The 18661-nt window shown below is 36.3% G+C and overlaps 1 protein-coding gene across 1 annotated transcript in view; it reads right to left on the reverse strand.

Moving 5' to 3' along the window:
* The window catches only part of ADGRV1 (adhesion G protein-coupled receptor V1), a 425471-nt gene that overhangs the window by 338882 nt on the left and 67928 nt on the right, over nt 1-18661 (reverse strand). Inside the window, exons 22-27 of the mRNA XM_081133843.1 lie at nt 12137-12313; nt 10016-10196; nt 8880-9082; nt 5095-5224; nt 2130-2213; nt 365-504 (exon numbers count right to left, since the gene is read on the reverse strand). Of these exons, the coding sequence (XP_080989969.1) occupies nt 365-504; nt 2130-2213; nt 5095-5224; nt 8880-9082; nt 10016-10196; nt 12137-12313 (915 nt within the window). The remainder of the gene's footprint in view (nt 1-364; nt 505-2129; nt 2214-5094; nt 5225-8879; nt 9083-10015; nt 10197-12136; nt 12314-18661) is intronic.

Below are 18661 nucleotides of genomic sequence, written 5' to 3' on the forward strand. Positions count from 1 at the left end.
TTCCTGGGGAGTGTTAAATTGCAGCTTCCTGGTAAAGCTGCACAAATGAATGCCTATATTATTTCGCCTCCCCTTTCTCCTTTAATAACTAGGTTAATTACAATGGTATCAATATAGCTCCATTACATTCCTTAAAGAGTCAGGAATCCTCAGAATCATAAGATGAATTTGTATGCAACACTACGTACAAAGCCAAAAGCTAAATCACTATTTAATGGTCCATTTGTATTGTTTCTGTCACTAGGCTCACTCCCCTCCACATACACAGAAAAAATTTAACATAAAGTACACCTTCATAATACAATAAAGCAGTTTTAAGAGAACAGAACATGTCTAGGACTATGGGGGGGGGGAATGTACTCACATTGAATACTACAGTGCTGTACCCATCTTCTGGTTCAGTTCCACTGACAAAGAGTGACTCAGGGCTAAATTCAAATACACCATGAGCATGGTCAGAGGCTGCAATTGTCACTAGAATTTGGGAAGCCACTCCTAGACTGGCTGCATAAATAAGTACCAACAAATAGTAAGAAAATGTTAATCAGTAATTTACAAACCAAAGGAAAAGGCAAGGAACAACCTTTGAAAACAGTTGTACTATTCATTGAGTACTTCTAATTTGTTTTAGAAAGAAAGGCGGACACAAATGGTTGCCACACATATTCATGCTTTTATGGCCTTTCTGATATACAAGTTTTGGCACCAACATGATATACAAGTGCTGCATGAGCATTTGCAGATGAATAAGGAAAACTTGTTTTTCTTTCTCTTCTCTGTGAAAGGGAACATTCTTCCACACAAGTATATGAGGAAAGTCTCCCACGACCTTGACTGACCTCGGAGGAACAGGAGCCAAATGACTCTTACCTTTTATGAAACAGTAGTTTCCCTATGATTTCCATCAATCTGACTGAGCTGATTCTTGATTTCTAAATGTGCACTAATGTAGGCCTATTTTTTCCTCATATTATGATATTCTAGATCTACATCTCCTGGTCCTAAACAGTCCAATCCTATAACTAAAAAGATATCAAGATCTAAAGAAGTATTTTTTTTCTGTTCCTGAGAAGTATGTTCAACTTTTATGTTTAATGGACGCAGACCAAAAAATAAACAAACAAACCCAAAAGTAGTAGTAGTTAAATACAGAGGTTACATGATGCACTGAGGGAAGCTGGAATGAGAGGGGCGGGAACATGAGATCTGATGCTAACATATAAAGCCTGATGCTGTGAAAAAGGAGACCTTGAGGATCAGAGAAAGTTCTGCCTAAGAAACAAAGTATTCTACGTACTCACTTCTAATATGAAGAAATATATGAGGGAAAAGATGAATCGTGTTTGTATATAAATATACGTCAAAAAGTATCATCTTTGCAATATTTCCTCACATTAATTGGCATCTTACTCTCCCATTTAGCCTCTTCTTAAATTCTTTTTCCCATTTGTTTTGATTCAATGCTACAAATAAAGACTTGTGGTTCTTTGTGCAAAAAAAAAAAAATCAGATGCCCAGCTTGGAATGGCTCAGCAGTTGAGCGTCGACCTAGGATCCAGGCAATCGGGGTTCGATTCCCCGTCAGGGCACATGCCCGGGTTGCGGGCTCGGTACCCAGTCGGGAGCGTGCCAGAGGCAGCCGATCAATGACTCTCTCATCATTGATGTTTCCATCTCTCTCTCTCCCTCTCCTTTCCTCTCTCTGAAATCAATAAAGATATATTTTTTAAAAAAATCAGTGTGAGCATCCAACATGAAAATATAAATGTTCTATTTATCTGTCTTTAGGTATTCAAAACTAGTTAAAATGTTTTTCAATAATCACTTGTAAATGATATTAAAGTAAAATCTCTATTACAATTAGAATCGGGAAACTGCAGAAGGCTCATAGAGACAGGAGAGTCTGAGCATTGGAGGCAGGCAAAGACTTGATTCTGACTTGATTACTGCCTAGCTGTGTGACTCTAACATGGAGCAAATAATACTTCATAAAGTTGCAGTGATGATTAATGAGACAAAATATATAAGGGACCTGCACAATGTAGGTGTCAATAATTGGTTAGTATTGTTGTCTCTAAAAAGAAAAGTTAAAATATAGGACAGTAATGGGCCTTGGGACAGCTGCTTACCACGTTTGTGAATAGTTGGAAGGAAGAATTCCATGTCCCCATCACCACTACCACTGCCATCAACCCTATAGAGTTCAGCAGTCACTTCACAAGGAGAAACACAGAAACACAACCCACACAACACACATGGACACAATGAGAAAATTGAGAGCTCTTAAAACATATCCAGTAAACAGGAAAATACAGCAATATTCACCCAATGATATGCATTCTTCCACACACACAAAAGATAGATTCTTTTAAGTGGTTAAGTTAGTTAAGCTACCAATTTACAAAAACATCATTCATAGCTTCAGGAAATACTCTATGTAAGTTGTAATTGGTATTTCCCATTTCTGTCAATTTAATTTTAAATTTTGACTTACAGCCATGTAAATTGTTTTTAACATTTTAAATATTTTAAAAATATTTATTGTGTGTATAAGTATACACTTAGACCTATATGCCTACAACAGTTACCTTAGCACTCACAACAACCAATTCAAAATTAGGGAAATCCATTGAACATTTCTCGTCAGCCACATGTTCAAATTCCCACCATATTTGCCATTCTCAGACTTGATCACCCCTTTGCATCTGACATTGTGGAAAGAACCCTGGGTGAGCAGCCTTAAACTCTCTGTTCAGCTCTGGCTGTGAGATACCAGCTGTAAAAACCTTTAGCAGGTCACTAACCCTGTTGGTACCTTGCCTTTCTCACCTATAAAAAATGCTGCCTTTTATAGAATTGCTGTAAATATCAAATAAATAATACTTGTAAAAAATAAAATCCCTTGGCAATATATGTATAAGAGCTATAATTAAGAGAAAGTACTTTTACCTTGACTTCAATACATCTTATCCCCCAAACATTATTTTACCAAATGCTTGCAGACAATTAAGACAAGAAGTGCAGCAATGGTAGCAGCTGGGAAGGGGGGGAGTAGGAAAAGCAAGGCCACATCCAGACCAACGTGCTTCTACTGGTATTCCTGACCAGCACGCTAGTTTAAGATCTGCCCTGCTCTTCGCTTCCCCTCAGGAGGATTGGGATATACCAGACATAAGACTGTATGGAATCCAAAACCTGAAATATTTTAGAAACTTAAGAGGCAAAATGGATTTCAGGGAATATCCAATGCATCGCTTTGCCCCCATATTATCCGTAAGTTGTTAGAAAGAAAGGTGAAGCTCAACACCAATGTTTCTGGCTGGCATAAAACATCTATCAGTTTGCTATCTTATGTGGAATCAGTTTTACGGACAAATCATTATAGAATAAGGGTTACTTCCTTGACCCTCAGCAGAATTTAGCTCTACCAGCTTTTTCACTTCTTAGGCAGTCCCAGGCTATGACAGGAGGAGTGGAGGCCAGTGTCTAGATTCCTTTACCTCCAACCCCAATTCATTGGGTAGAAAGGGAATCAGATTCTCTGCCACTATTGCTCACCAAGAAACTGTAAGACTGGTTTTCAAATGAGTACTCATGCCCAATCAATACATAGCAACGCATGTTATAGAGATACGGGAAGAAATTTCTACATAAAATCACAAGTATCACTACGATTGCAAATAGCATTTCTGAAGAATATTTGATGTTCCTTATTAATCAATAATAGGAAATGATCACTAACATATTCTCAATTACTTAAGTATTTTAACTATAATTGATACAATGAACAACTTTTCAAATAATTTATAGAGGCCTTTGATTAATGAGAACTGTCATAAAAATAATGATTTGGAGATCTGAGGACCTGTCTGTAGACGACAAACAAAGCTGGTGTTATAACAGGCTACCTGCTGAACAGGTCATCCAGCATATGTTTACTGTTTTATGAAGTCAACCAAATTGTGGTGCCGTTTAATCATTTCTCTGGCTTGCCCACATTTGCTTTCACTGGGCTTTGGGAACACTGGGAAGGAAACGTCAAGGAAATTTTTCATATGTAACCCAGTCTCACTACATACTAAAAGCCAATCTTAATATTTCTGTCCTGCCCAATCTCTCCCTGTGGAGAGTATATTACTATGACTTTCTTCATCAAATATCATGATAATAATAAGATAATGCCAGGTTATTTAATGGAAGAAACTGTCCTAATGAATACCATAGTGACTCTCAATTTCTTACATTTCAAAGGTAATGTTGTACATATCACATGTATTCTGTAACGCCCCAGTAGCACCTGATAATCAAACACATTAATACTTATGCAAAGAAACATATATAAATAGTTCATCTAAGTAGGGTAATAGAGATTATAAATAGCCTCTCTTCGATACAGATGAGTTTTTCCCACAAAATTAATTTTTACTCCAAAACTTTGAAAATCAGGGCTTTTTGAACATCAGAATAGGGGATTAAGGTATGTGTTGACCTGTTTTATTGATAATCCCTTCATAATATATTACCTAAAAGGACTAGTTTTTACCTGTGCTATACCTGGAGAAAGCTCTAAAGGAACTGTTATGAAAATTAAATTAAATAAAGGATCAAAGGAGAGAGATGATTTTAGGGGCGCCAACTATAACTGACAACTACAACTTGGTGATTCAGTATAATTATCCTATTTCACTCTAAAAGCACATCTACTTTAGGAAAAGACCAATGAGTAATAAAAGGGGGAAAAAATACCACAGTAGATGTGTCCTTACTCAGAATTTACCAACCCTCACAGCAAAAGTATATGTAAATGAAACTACAAGTTTAATATTAATTTCTAAAATTAGCATTATAAATTTATGTAGAGATATAAAAATTTCCTGTTTAGCAAGAAAGAGATGACCCATCAGAAATTTTCTACCACATACATTAAGCAATTATTAACAATTGGACTGTTCTTTCCAAAAACTAGTAATTCACTAATTTATGGGGGTGGGGAGAAAGTAACATTAATTCAAAGGTACATATTTCCTTAACAGAATGTATAATCCTATTGAGTAGACAAGCAAATATTTGATATCTTTGAGTCACCAGTCTTACCTCCTCCCTCCAGGTTTAACAATTCAACTTTAAAAGATTTTTCCAATTCAGGGATAGAATTATCAGTGATGTTAACAGAAATGTATTTATATCTTTCTCCTGATTGAAATTCTAAGGTACCAGCAACACTCTGAAACACAAAAAAAGATTTATCCATTAGATTATAATCATTCTGTATCTGAATGTACAAAATGAGAGTGTTCACTCTGTCCTAAATTATTTTAAATACTGAAACAGAAGAGCATAAGTAAAATATAAAATTAGAAATACTTAAGTGGATATGTATAGTGCTCAATATAAATTCCAAATAAATATTTCCCAATAAAGTAGATAAGTTTTTATTTCTTACTTGCCTATTAATCAAAAATATAGTCCAGGCAAATGAGAAATATAAATAGACGACGTTCATAAATTCCTAAAGAAGTCAATGAGATGTATGAAATTCTCTTAAACAAGTATATTTAGAACTACTGAAATTATATCACTGAGCAATTTAAATATACAGTGCATAACAATAATGGGATTTCCAGTCTGAGAATTTTTCCAAATGACAATAAATACCAGTCCATTGGACATTAACTTTTTCTTGTCTATACTTGAAGTTGCAATTCATAATATATAGATCTCCCATCAGGAAAGTTCACATACTACAAGAAAACCAAAAAGTTATTTAAATTCCAAATCTTAAAGCCCTTTTTTTCTCCTATTATTTCTTACATAAGCATTTTCCCCTCAACTTATGTGCATAAAAAAGTTGTTTAAATTTTTCTGTTAGCTTGTGTGTACAAATATATATCATCTTTTCGCACTATTAATGATCTCAAAGCTAAATGAGCAATCCAAGTACCAAATCACTTAATCATGCATTTATTAACTTTCTTCAATATTTATCAAACACATATAGCAGGTGCATGGCACAATTTTTGATGCTTCAGGTTCAAAAACATCCAAGACAAATCTCTAGTTTCATCAAGAACACTCCAGAAGAAGTATAAGTGTATAATACAATAATTCAAACAGAATAACAACTACTATTAAAGACATATAGTTAGCTCAAGAAGGAAGTAATTAACTTTGCCTGGAGCATAGTCATCAGTGGAGTAAATTCTACCTGCTTTAACAGCAGAAAAAACATTTGACTCTCTTAGGAAACCATCTTGCTTGACCTTAGCAAAATCTTACACAATTAGCCATTTCCTCTTCTGGAAACATGTTCTTCTCTGGTATTCCAAGATATCACACTCTCCTGATTTTCCTGCCTTTCCAGCTCATCCTTTTTAGTGTTCTTTGCCAAGTGTAACGTTCTCCTGTGATCTCTAAACACTGTTGTCCATCCGACCGTCTCTAAATCTCTCCCTAGACAAGACTATCATACTCTAGGCTTTTAATATCACTTACCTGCTCCCAGTTCCCAAATTTCTATTTCTAACCTCTGATATCCAGACTTAAATATTAGTATCTACCTCAAACTTTTCTTAGAATTTCTGTCAGAATTTTTCATTCTGATTTTCCTTAAAATCTATGCCTTACCCAGCCCCTTCCACAGCCCAGGGCTACAGAACAGCGAGTTGTTAATGCCGGGAGCGGGGAGTCACCTTGATGCCCACTTTTGTTTTATCCTTCACACTAAATGATCCTCAAATCCTGCCATTTAACTCAGCATTTCTTGTACCCACCTCCTTCTTTCCATCTCTACCATTTCCTGCTGAGTCCAAGGTACGAAAACCCCTTGCCTTTGTCCAGAAAATGAACTCTTTACTGGTCTTTCTGCACCCAGTGTCTACCTCTTCTGGTCCACTCTCCATGACTCACCCTGACCATCTTCTGTAAAATACGTAACAACTTTCAATTACTTCTCCTTGTTTTCAAAATAAAAGCCATGTGACCTGTAAGGCGCAGAATGACCCGGTCTCTGCATTCCTTGTCTTTTCTCGCCACAACTAGCTCTCCACATTTCAGAAATACTCGCCATCTCACTGTTCTTCTGACAGCCGGTGCTTTCCCCTAGGTAGGGTCATTTTACCATTTGACTCATGCATTTTACCAGTCTCAAGTAATTCTTTCCCCTTCATCTAGTTTCCTAGTTTTCTCCTCCTTAAACTTCAGAGCTCAGGGTAGATATCAATTCCCCAAGAAAGCCCCCCGTGCCTCCCCAGACTATTTCAACACCCACCTGGTCTCCCAGAGGACCAGCTTTGAACACTTCCCACAACTGTTATGCATTAATTAGCTGCTTAATATCACTCAAGAGCCGAAGCAAACATCTGGATAGTGAGGCTCACCTGTACCCTAGTATATGAGAATAAGTTTAAGAACAGTGACATCTGATATTCAATTGTCTCCTATTCTGTACATGATCCTTCCTGGCACCTCCCTGCCCTCCCTGTAACATACACATACACATGTACTCACATACACAGCTTAAGAAATCTTACCACTGTGTTAACACAGACCAGAGACAGCTGAAGCATCACAGAGAACTGGCAAAGGCAAAGGTTATCAGGTTTCCAGATACAAGCAAAGATTCAAAGTGGTAACAAGTGACAAACAGAACTTCTAGGGCCCCCTGAAAATCCTCAGAAATGTCTCCAAGAGTACTAGCTTTCCAAAAGTAATGAAGAAGAGGAACATGGGTTTTTCATGTTTTGTTTTAGTTATTGAAGAAAATGCTAACACAACTGGAGATTGGGAATGATCAGACTACCTAGAAATTGAAGACCATCAATATAAGGACTAAAGTGTTTCTTTAAGAGAATGCAGAGAAGGCAATACTAAGCCAAGCTGAGACGTCTTGTGGAATATGTGTCATATCAAACTAGGTAAAGATGCAACAAATGTCAGATCAAGAGAAATTTAACTTGCCCAAGAGAAAGAGTTTGAGAAAGAAGAAATCTGATAAAATGTTGCTAATTGGACTACAGGCAAAATTAATTGAATTCAATTAGCCAAGGTTTCTGAGGTTTGGGAGGAAAAGTGTGTACAAATTACTGAACACTGCACCATTATATGGGTCTTATCAGATTAAAACAAAAAAAAAGATTATTTGGTAAAATAAAACTGTTGTAGGATATGAAATACTTCCTGAGAAGTACAAACAAGAAGAAATTATGAGCTTTTGCTAAACATGAGTTTTGGTTATGATTAGAATAGATAGTAGTTATGGATTGTTACCATGCGTTATGTGCCACGTATAGTACATGACAATTAAAATGCTGCCATCAATTCTAAGAGTGATCCTGCCCAGCAGACATTATTGCTGTCTTATAGATAAGAAAACTGAGGTTAGGAAAAATTGAGTCTCCCGAAGCCAAATGCTTAGAAGACTAGTTTTAAACCCAGTTCTGTCCAATTTCAAATCCTAGGCTTTTTTTTCTTCCCTAGTACTATACTGCTTCTCACTTGGCAAAAAAATAATAATTAAAATTGAAAAGACACGAACATATAACTTCTTTATAATTTTGGTTTTGTTAGATGGACGCACATAAGAAGATTTAAAGTGTAAGAAATATAATTTTAAATATATATGATCAAAACCTATAACATTAAAATAAATACAAGTGAGGCCTTTGACAAATAAAAGGTATAAGAAATTCAGTATATCAATTTAAGTATCAGGCTTCAAGAAACTGAAGTACTTCAATTTACATAAATTTAAAAAGCCATCAGTGCTTATTTTCCTTGTTTTGCATGTCCCAGGGATGGTGCCAAGTCCCTTCTAACCCTCCCAGAGCATTGTGTGTGTTTCACAAGAGCAAATACCACTTTGGGAGAATTCAGTGATTTACCTGGTAGTCCTCAGGACTAAATGCTGTCAATGACACTGTTCTAAATTCTGCTGTAACTCTCCCCAGGAGTCCTTGAGCTCGGACGACCAATAACTTAACTTCTCCATCTTCCTCCTGCACGGTGATATGTGGGACGGTGCTTGCGGGCAGGGTCATTGAGTCCTCAGGCTGGGGAGGTGGCCCAGTGGAGAACTGCAGCAAGCCTGGCAAATACAAAGAGAGGCAGGGCATTCTTGCCCCAATTATCTGTGGAAGAATTTCTTATTCATTTGAAACAGTCTTGCACAATTATTTTGATCACCAGGTTAAAATTCTGAGGACTTTCATTTAGAAAGATTTGATTAACATGCTTCTGACACAGAGTATGTTTAGTTTTCCAAATGTTAAAAATTAAACTTAATTTTTCTTGTCTCTACCCAAAGAAAGTTTAAAAAAAATACATAAGTATCAATAAAAAGAATAGTGATGGGGCTTTAAAGTATATATTATCAAACATTTACTCATATTTGGCTCTCTAGAATTCATTCTTGAATTTAAGATATGCAACACATTTTTTAAAAATTTAACTATAAAAACCAGAGTTGAAGAGCCTCCCACTTTTCCTATACAGACCTTTTAATAGATATTCTTGCTTCATTTTTAAAAGAATTATTAATTTTCAATGCAGAAGTCTCCATTCATTAGGACACACATCTATAGTAGTTCCCCAATTAAGACAATTATAACTTTTCAGCATAAGCCAAAAAATTAATATATACATATAGTAATAACTCCACTTCTTAAAGCTTAATAAGTATAAATTACAAGGTACTTAATTAGGTGCTATCATATAACACTAGGATAATTTTTAAAAATTTTCTGATAGCCATGAATACAAATACTTTAATTCACTTTAAATAATCCTACATATACTTTTCAAAATATATTATTAAACTTCAGAAATTAATCTTTACATTATCCTTCATAAACAATACCCCTCCAAAATGGCAGCTTAGAAATTCAAGAGCTTAGAAGTGAAAGGGTCTAAGGAGTTCTACTTTAATCATTTGAAGAAAAAAAAATCCCTTAAGAATTTCTTAACAAGACCAAGTACACCCAGAGAAGAGAGGATTATTCTTGCCAAAGGGCTTGGTTACCATATGGATGATCACTGGCTTTGATGGTGATGTCTGTGGTTTCCTTTTCAGGATCTATGCTTGCACCACTGGTGGGAGTTGAACCTAATTTCCCATCTCCAGGAATTGCAGAAACCAATGTCACACGGAAATACTCATTAAGCTCAGGAATGTCATCATCAAGAACATATATATTCAGGACCTACACATATAAAAATCCAGAGGCATTAAGCAATGAGGCATGTATAAATTTATTTACCGCTTCCCAGAAGAAAGTAGAACAGCAATTAAATTATAGTTAATTGAAGTTACTATTTCACATGGCATTTCTACATAAGTTTAAACATTAAAGCAGAGAGAGGGAGCAAGAGAGGGATAGAGGGAAAGACCTGAGAAATTAATTCTTTAAACAATAATGGGTGTTAAGCAGTAACATTTTCTGTGTAAAATTATCCTATTTGTATATTAATATCATACCATATATGATATGTTGATATATCTTTGTATCAAAGACAATAGTATTACCAACCTCAAGGTATAGAGTTCCTAAGTGAGGAATTGCATGTTATCTTCTCTGCCACCTTCCAAGGGAGAAGGGCTGAGCAAGGCCCCTGGGCTGGCCCATCTTTCCAGTGTACCTGGCTGAGGCCCCTCTTCCTGCCCGCCCCCAGTCCCACCCTTGCTCCCAGCCCCAGGGTGACTTGATTTTCCCAGGTAGCAGGTGCACTTGCTTTTTTCTGTATTTTATGTAGACAAGAGATGGGAATGAGGTGAGCGGTAAAAGAAGGGGGAAGAAAGGTTAGTTTGAGCCTGCTTTCACCCAGCTTTAGAGCTGGAGAGGGGTCTGCTCCCTGGAGGTTGAGGTCCAGTGGGTGCAGGGGAGAAGGGAAATGGGGGTTTACCAGAAACAATGTGGTAGGGCAACTTACACACGTCTATTTCCTGCCTAAGGAAAGCCTGACATACTTAGTTACAGCATTTTAGAAAACAGATTCATAACGGGCCTTGGAAGTCTGGCATAAGTAATATGTTGAAAAAATTATAAAAGTAGCAGTAACTCAGCCATGTTCTACAAAATGTAAGCAAAAATTTGAGGTGAAAAAATAATTGATCTTTCCTTTATTTATTGAACAAACATGTTTTGACATCTACAATGTAACAGGGTTAGAAATGGCTCCAGTCCCTAAGAGGCTCATAGTCTACTGTAGGAGAGAGATAAATAGAAAAACATTTAAAATGCAATGTAAACATGTCATAATAGAGTTATGTACAACTGGGAAAGAACCAACCAACTCTACTTGGTAAAGGTTTACAACAGACATGTTTAAGGCAAGCCTAATGAACTAGTTTCAGTTGTAAATTACAATGGGAAAAGACATTCCAAGTGAAAGAAACAATACTGGCAAAGGCACAAGAGCATGAAAGAATATGGCATAGAAGCAACTGCAATTATACCATAAAGGTGAAATGAAAGCTAAATCAGAATGGATAATCCGGAGTAAGATCATAAAGACTTTTTATGCTATCATAAAAAAATGGACTTCATCCCACAGTGAGTGGAACAAGACTGAAGAGTTTATAAAACAGGATACTGACAAAATAAGAATTCCATTTTAGAATAAGTACCATGGCAGAATGTAAATGAGTGGACACAGCAAGAAATGATGCAAGGAGTTAGGAGGTGACTGATCAGAAATAATGAGATTCTGAACTAGTGCTGTGACAATGAAGATGAAAAAAAATAGATGAATCTGAGATTTGTTCTGGAGATGGAAGACCTAGGCTTTGATGACTCACTTATTGGAGGGAGTGAGGATAGGAAGGAGTAAAAGGTGATTTCCTGGTTTTGCCCAGAAAGAATAAAAACAACTTGAAAACTAACTCGAAATGCTATCTCCAAAACACTAATCAATGGGCCTAAAAAGCATTTGGAAAACTGTTTTTTTTAATGTAGGTTTTTCCAAGGATTTTGATTCAATAGGTCTGTGCAAAATCTGAATTTGGTTTTAATGTTAATTTTTTAAATATGTTTTTTATTGATTTTTAGAGAGAGAGGAAGGGAGAGGGGGAGGAAGAGAGAGCGAGGAAGAGAGAGAGAGAAAGCTTTCCAAGAGGCTGTCAAAGAAAGACGGTAGGGTTTACCTCTGATCTCTGCCAAGGGAGGAATGTGATAGTTCCACTGGCATTAGCAAAATCATCAACAAGGTAATTAATGCCGTCAGATTCGATCTGCGAGATGGTGTAAAAAACATGCACGTAATCTAGAGCTCCTCTGGTTCGCTCCACCACGCACGAAATGGTGGATCCCTCCTCTGCAATCTGAAATTGAATATAAATTATTTATAATTATATACCGATTCAAATCAGTGATAAAATTACAATGTTTTCATGAAATTCCTTTATCATAATCTTAATTCTATAAATTTCTACAACTCTAAGGAGGCCTCTACATTCCTCCAGATAGATTTCTGTCTGATGAAAAATATTTAACACCATTCATTCTATCTTCTTCTTTCATAAGGATAGATGAAGCAAAAAGAATGATAAGTTAACTGCACATGTTGTTCATTCATCGATGCCTCCTGTGTGCCAGCCACTGTGCTAGATGCTATGGTTACAAAAGATTTTTAAGTAGAAATAATAGCACAGTTCTTTCTCGGGATAATTCTAAAGACAAACTCAAATTCTATGATGAGCTCAGCACAGACAAAACAATTGGGGGAGAAGTTAGGGATGGGGGGGGACGTGACATCAGGGAGAATATTTCTGGCTTTAGCAAAAGGTATAAGGAGTGGATCTGATGGAATCATTTGGAGGGTGGTACAGCGTCAAGTGGAGAGAGCCCTGAGAAATGCCTGGTGGGGAGATAATAGTCAGGTCAAGGACATTTAAGGCAGGCTTAATTTAGTTTTGAGATTTTTGTCATATATATAGATAGCTGTCCCTCAATATGCACAGGACCACCCACACCCCCAACGGATACCAAAATCTGCAGATGTTCAATTCCCTTGTATAAAATGGTGTAGTATTAGCATTAACCTGTACACATTTTCCCCTATATTTTAAATCATCTCTAGATTACTTATAATACTGAATACAATTTAATGCTATGTAAATAGTTGTTTTACTATATTGCTTGGGGGATAATAATTTTTAAAAAGTCTGTACATGTTCAGTACAGACACAACCATTGTAAGCCTACTACAACTAAGCACTACTACATCGTACATGTCAGCAACAACATAACTTTTCTTCAAGTATTTTCGATCCACATTTGGTTGAAACCAAGGATACAGAATCCGCAGAGATGGACATAAGTACGTAGACACGTGTGTGTGTGTGTGTGTGTCTATGTCTATGTGTGTTTTATGCGGAAAACATTCTTATCTAAACACTTTAAGATAATGCTTAATAATTTTATAGAACAAGAAGTTGTAATATCTTTTAGAATAAGGTCTTCATACTCTTAAATTCTGTCTCTTGATTTATTTTTATATGAGCAAACATAATTCATAGGAAAAAACTACAACTGAATGAATAGAGCTCAAAATATAAATATATATACACATATATATGTCACTAGTTTTCCTATCATAAGCACCTCTGATTAGCATTAGATAGAGACATTTAGTCCCAACATTAGGGTTAGAGAGGACAGATCTGAAATTTGTCTACAAAGAGGCAATAGTTAAAAGTTATCAATGAGCATGAAGCACCAGATGTATCAGTAAATCCTCTGAGCTTCCCTGAGCATCAGCACTCTTTCTCCAAAGTGTAGCAGCAACCCTGTGCCTCATGGTAAACAAGATTCAGCACCCCTGTGGCAGTGCTATGGCTCCTTTATTTGCCTGCTGGTCTCCTGGCAAGGGAAGCCCTGAATGACCAAGTGGTGGCTCAGTGGAGCCCTCATTGTGTCTCCTGGTGGACATCCCCAGGTCCAGTCAGAACCAGAACTTCTAATCCAGTGGAACTTCAAGCGTGGAAGCAGGAAACACAAATTCTGGCAGTGGGCCCCTCAGAGTAATGAAGATGAGGCCAGTCTGACTTTCACCTCTTGCTTCCTGAGCCCATGTGGTCTAGTTATTGGGGACACAGAACTAGATATAACCACTGGCTACACATACTAGATTCCGGAGGACAACGCCCCAAACCTACAAGATGTTGTCCCTGAGCTGGTACCTCTGCTGAGTTTTATCAGGTCATCCCATTGTTGTACGAGGCCAACTGCTTCAGGCGATGGGTTATATGGTAAGGCCTGGGAATCCCCTGACTGTGTGCCCACTGTCCCACCTCCGTGACATAAAACGAATCCCTTGAGGCAATGTGATGCAGGTTCCCAGTGGGTACAGCAGGCATTCTTTTACTCAGCAGATAATGGTCTGACAAATGTACTAAGAAAACTCATAGCTAAAGTATTAATTCCAATAATAATGAATGACTGCCCCGCTCTGGGGTAAAGGGACTGATTGGGATTAATCTACCACAAAATAGCTCATTGAAAAGTGCTTAGCTTTGGTCTTTGCTCCTTGCTTATTTGTGATTTCACCCACAAGAAACATGGTGAACACAAAAAACTGTGCCTGCCTGAAACAAGCCACACAGGAATACACAAACATACACACACCCAGGCGCACACACACCTCAAACATCTACCAAATACCTCAGTTTAGTATGTGTGTTACCAGCCACACTTGCCTGCATTTAATGTGACAACTTCCCCTCTAATTTTAGATAAGCCTCCTTCCATCACCTTATAATGACACATAAGCTCCAACTCCTCTGAGGTCCACTTCTACAAGCAAACTTAACAATTTTTCAAGGTATATGTCAAATTTATTACAGTATTTAAGTACTGAACATTTATCGTGTAAAACTTTTAAAATTAGGCCCCTATCTTTCTTTTTACATGTCACTAACCAAGTTTCTGAGTAGTGTTCTCCTAGCCCACCTTTCCCATAAACTCTGTGCTTTTTGTTAAGAAATTTGGCATAGCATGGAGATTTTTAGGAACCTATCTATCACAACATGGTAGAACTCACTGCTCTGAAGGTAGGGCCCTCCAACCCTAAGAAGCTGAATAAAAGAGAAAGCAACAAAGAGACCCAGCTGCTCAATAGAGCATCTAATTTAATTTCCTCCCAGATATCTACATCAGCATTTTCATCCCAGTCAATTGGGACAAACAAATGTTTGGGGGAAAGAGTGTGGCTTTAAGGTCAAACAGCCCTGAGCTCCTCTCCCGCCATTCCCCAAGCCTTCCCAGTCTCAGTGGGCTCTTCTTCAAATGCAGGTTATAATGTCTTGTGGGTTTTGGTGGGAACTAAACAAGTGCCTAACATGGTACCTAGTAGAATATTAAGTGCTAACAAAATGTATGTCTTCCCTTCACAATACAGGCACACATACCCAACAATTAAAAAAAGTCACATAAAAAAAATCCCCTCATTTTATCAAGAAGTATATATACGTACATATTGAAAAAGCAAAGTAATTCAATCACAATGACAACAGATTTGCTCCATTTTCCCACCATAAATGTAAATCAGAATATTTTGAGTGAGTTAAATTAATAAGCCATGAATCCCAACATGTGAATATTCAACTTCTCTCATTAGCAAGAAGCATGGATTAAACAGATATGAAGATACACTCAGGAATCTGTGATGTCTCCTTACAACTTTTTACCAAGTCAGTAATCATCATCACACAGCATTCAGGACTAAGAAAGAAGCTTTTGCTTATAAGAATCACATGGGGAAAAGTTATCTAATCACACTTTCATCAAAATATATCGCATACTGTTTTTATCAAAATCTATCACCTACTAACTGTTTTCAATTTTAAAAAGAAGCAAAAAAGAACTATCCATATCCAATACAATTGTGACAATATGTGCTACACATCATCATTTCAAAGAAACTTTAATGAATTAATAATTTATACAATAAAGTAAACTTCCATTTAGAGGAGTTGCAAATGTCAAGGGTCCATTAAAAAATCACATAGGCCCTGGCAGGGGTGACTCAGTTGGTGGGGTACATACAGGAGGCAACTGATCGATGTTTTTCTCAAACATCCATGTCCATGTCCATGTCTATGTTTGTCTCTCTCTCTCTGTCCTTCCCTTCTCCCCTTTCTAAAAGCAGTAAAATATACCCTTGGGTGAGGATTTTTTTTTTTTAAATCATCTAGGATGCTTGGTAAAACTCCACTTATGAATTTATAGAGAAATGGCATAATGCCTAAGGTTTGCTTTAAAAATTACTTCAGCCAAAAAAAATGAAACCAGATTGGCAAAAGGCTAATAAATGTTGAAGCTCAGTGGGTCACTGCAGTCCATTACTCTATTTTTTCTATTTTTATGTGTGTGTGAAATTCGCCATTTTAAAAGATTTTTAAAATTTAGCTTTTTGCTTCCCATCCCATCCCCCTGGCAGAGATCCCAATTGAGAAACAGGATCCTGAATCGGGAGCTGTGTCCTGGAATATGAATTAGATATTTCTGACCAAGGTTGCCCTGTTTGGGAAGTATTGGACCAGAGGGTGAAATTATTAATACCAGAAGACGATAAAGACCTGGAGAGTAATCATTAAAAGACTTTTTTCTACTATTCAAATATTCATCTAATTGATTTTAGATTCATGATACAAGCAAATGCTCAGGCCCAGATATGAAGGGGCATAGCACCAGATAACAGTCATCAGAACCATCATGACTCCGTTTTGCACCAGGAGCCACTACGGTTTCCTCTTTCAGTTCAGGAGTTTGCCAAGTCTTCCGATCAGCACAACAGTAACTTTCAAGGTTAACAATGAGAAAAGTTCTTGCAATACACTTTCCTACAAAAAGGGATGTACTGAGCCACAAGTTGGCTTTCTCTACTGAAATAGAAGATTAAAGCTAAACAGTTACACATCCAATTAATTTTTAATTTTGCTGCTTGGGTGATGATCTCTGATATCAGGTTATATCAATATCAATTCTATCTAATGGAATCTATTCACATAACATATGGCAGGCACTTAAAGCCAAACACAGTCCAAGTTAAATAATATTCTCTTTTTATAAAGATCCTCTCAAAATGTCTCTAAACGTACTGTCATGAGTGTATAAATATAAAACATATTCCAAGAACTGGTTGTAAAAGTAAAATAATGAGACTAGTGAATTCTATGAATCACTATGAAAAGCAATCTCATTACTTTGTAGTTAGATGGTACACAGGATTGCAGGACATATAAAAAATAGGGCAAAAATAAGGTGGAGAGAAAATAACACATAAAGAACACAGAATAACAAAACACAGGAAGGCAACATGAGAGTGTGGTTACGAGGCCATAGAACCATCATCTGTTCAAGACAGGTCTCAGTTGCAATCCAACGTGAGCCTCATCAGGTGCCTCATCAGGGCTCTAAGCCGCAGACAGGTTTATTCATTCGTTCAGTTTTAATTTATTAATTGCCTGCTATTTGCCAGGACATGGCATACCTGGTTAGGAGGGAACAAATAAAAAAATAATTATGACCTCTTTCGATATGCCAAAGCGTAGACTATGTCATATTCTACGTATTTTCATTATTTAACATGTGATTATGCTTTCATCTTAACCTTAATACTACTTTATAAGTCTATAAAAATGTAAAAAGTATAATATAACTCAGAAGTCTTTAAAGGATCTCTACTGCCTTCAGCATTTTTGAAAGGAAAAGAAAAAATTTAACTGTTCAATGTCACTGAGAAGAATATAAAAAAGTGACAGTGTTTTTTATTTCTGGAAATGAAGAAAATAACCATAAAAATTTAAGCTCTGAAAACAATTCCAGGCATAGATTAACCAGCAGTACTCAAATATTTTAGTTTCAGGATACCTGAACACTCACAAAAATTTTTGAGAACGCCAAGGAGTTTTTTTTATTGTGTTGCTGAAATCTGTTGATACTACTATTTTGCAAATGAAAATTGGGGGGAAAATATTGATATATTAATTCATTTTAAAACAGCAAAAATAAACTCATTAAATGTTAACATATAAGCAACACATTTTTAAAGAAATAACTGTATTTTCTAAAACAAAAGTTAGTAATAAGGAAACATTGTTTTATATTTTTATAAATCTCTTTAATGCCTAACAGAAGACAGCTAGATTTTACTATTTCCATTTGCTATCAGTTTGTCTATTGCTATTTGTTATGTTGAAGTATATAAAGAATATCTAGACTCACATAAAAATATCACTGGAAAAGGGGGAGGACTTAATAGTCTTTTTACATAGTTGCAAGTATTCTCCCTTGATATTATAACCAAAATGTGACACAAGGTAGTTTCTTAGAGTTAAGTTGCAATGTGAAATCATACTCTAATACATTAAAATTCATTGAGCTATTTTACATTTTGAATCAATCATTTTACCCACGCATGATTTTGTAACAATATATACTGATTATTTGGAAACTATTGGTTCACTGGGTTATACAGATTTTCTAAACGTTGACCCATTTTATTATACAAAATAAATCATACTTGCTAACTGCAAAGTCTTTAGGTATTGAGAAACAGTCAAGCTCACTTTGGCAGATAAAAGTGTTCCAAAATTCTAATTTTTCTTTGATAGCTTAAATTCGTATCATTGACAACATGTACGGTCAGTTGTTTTTCTTGTAGTCAC

This window comes from Miniopterus schreibersii, assembly GCF_964146895.1.
Source record: "Miniopterus schreibersii genome assembly, chromosome: 3".
NCBI lineage: Eukaryota > Metazoa > Chordata > Mammalia > Chiroptera > Miniopteridae > Miniopterus > Miniopterus schreibersii.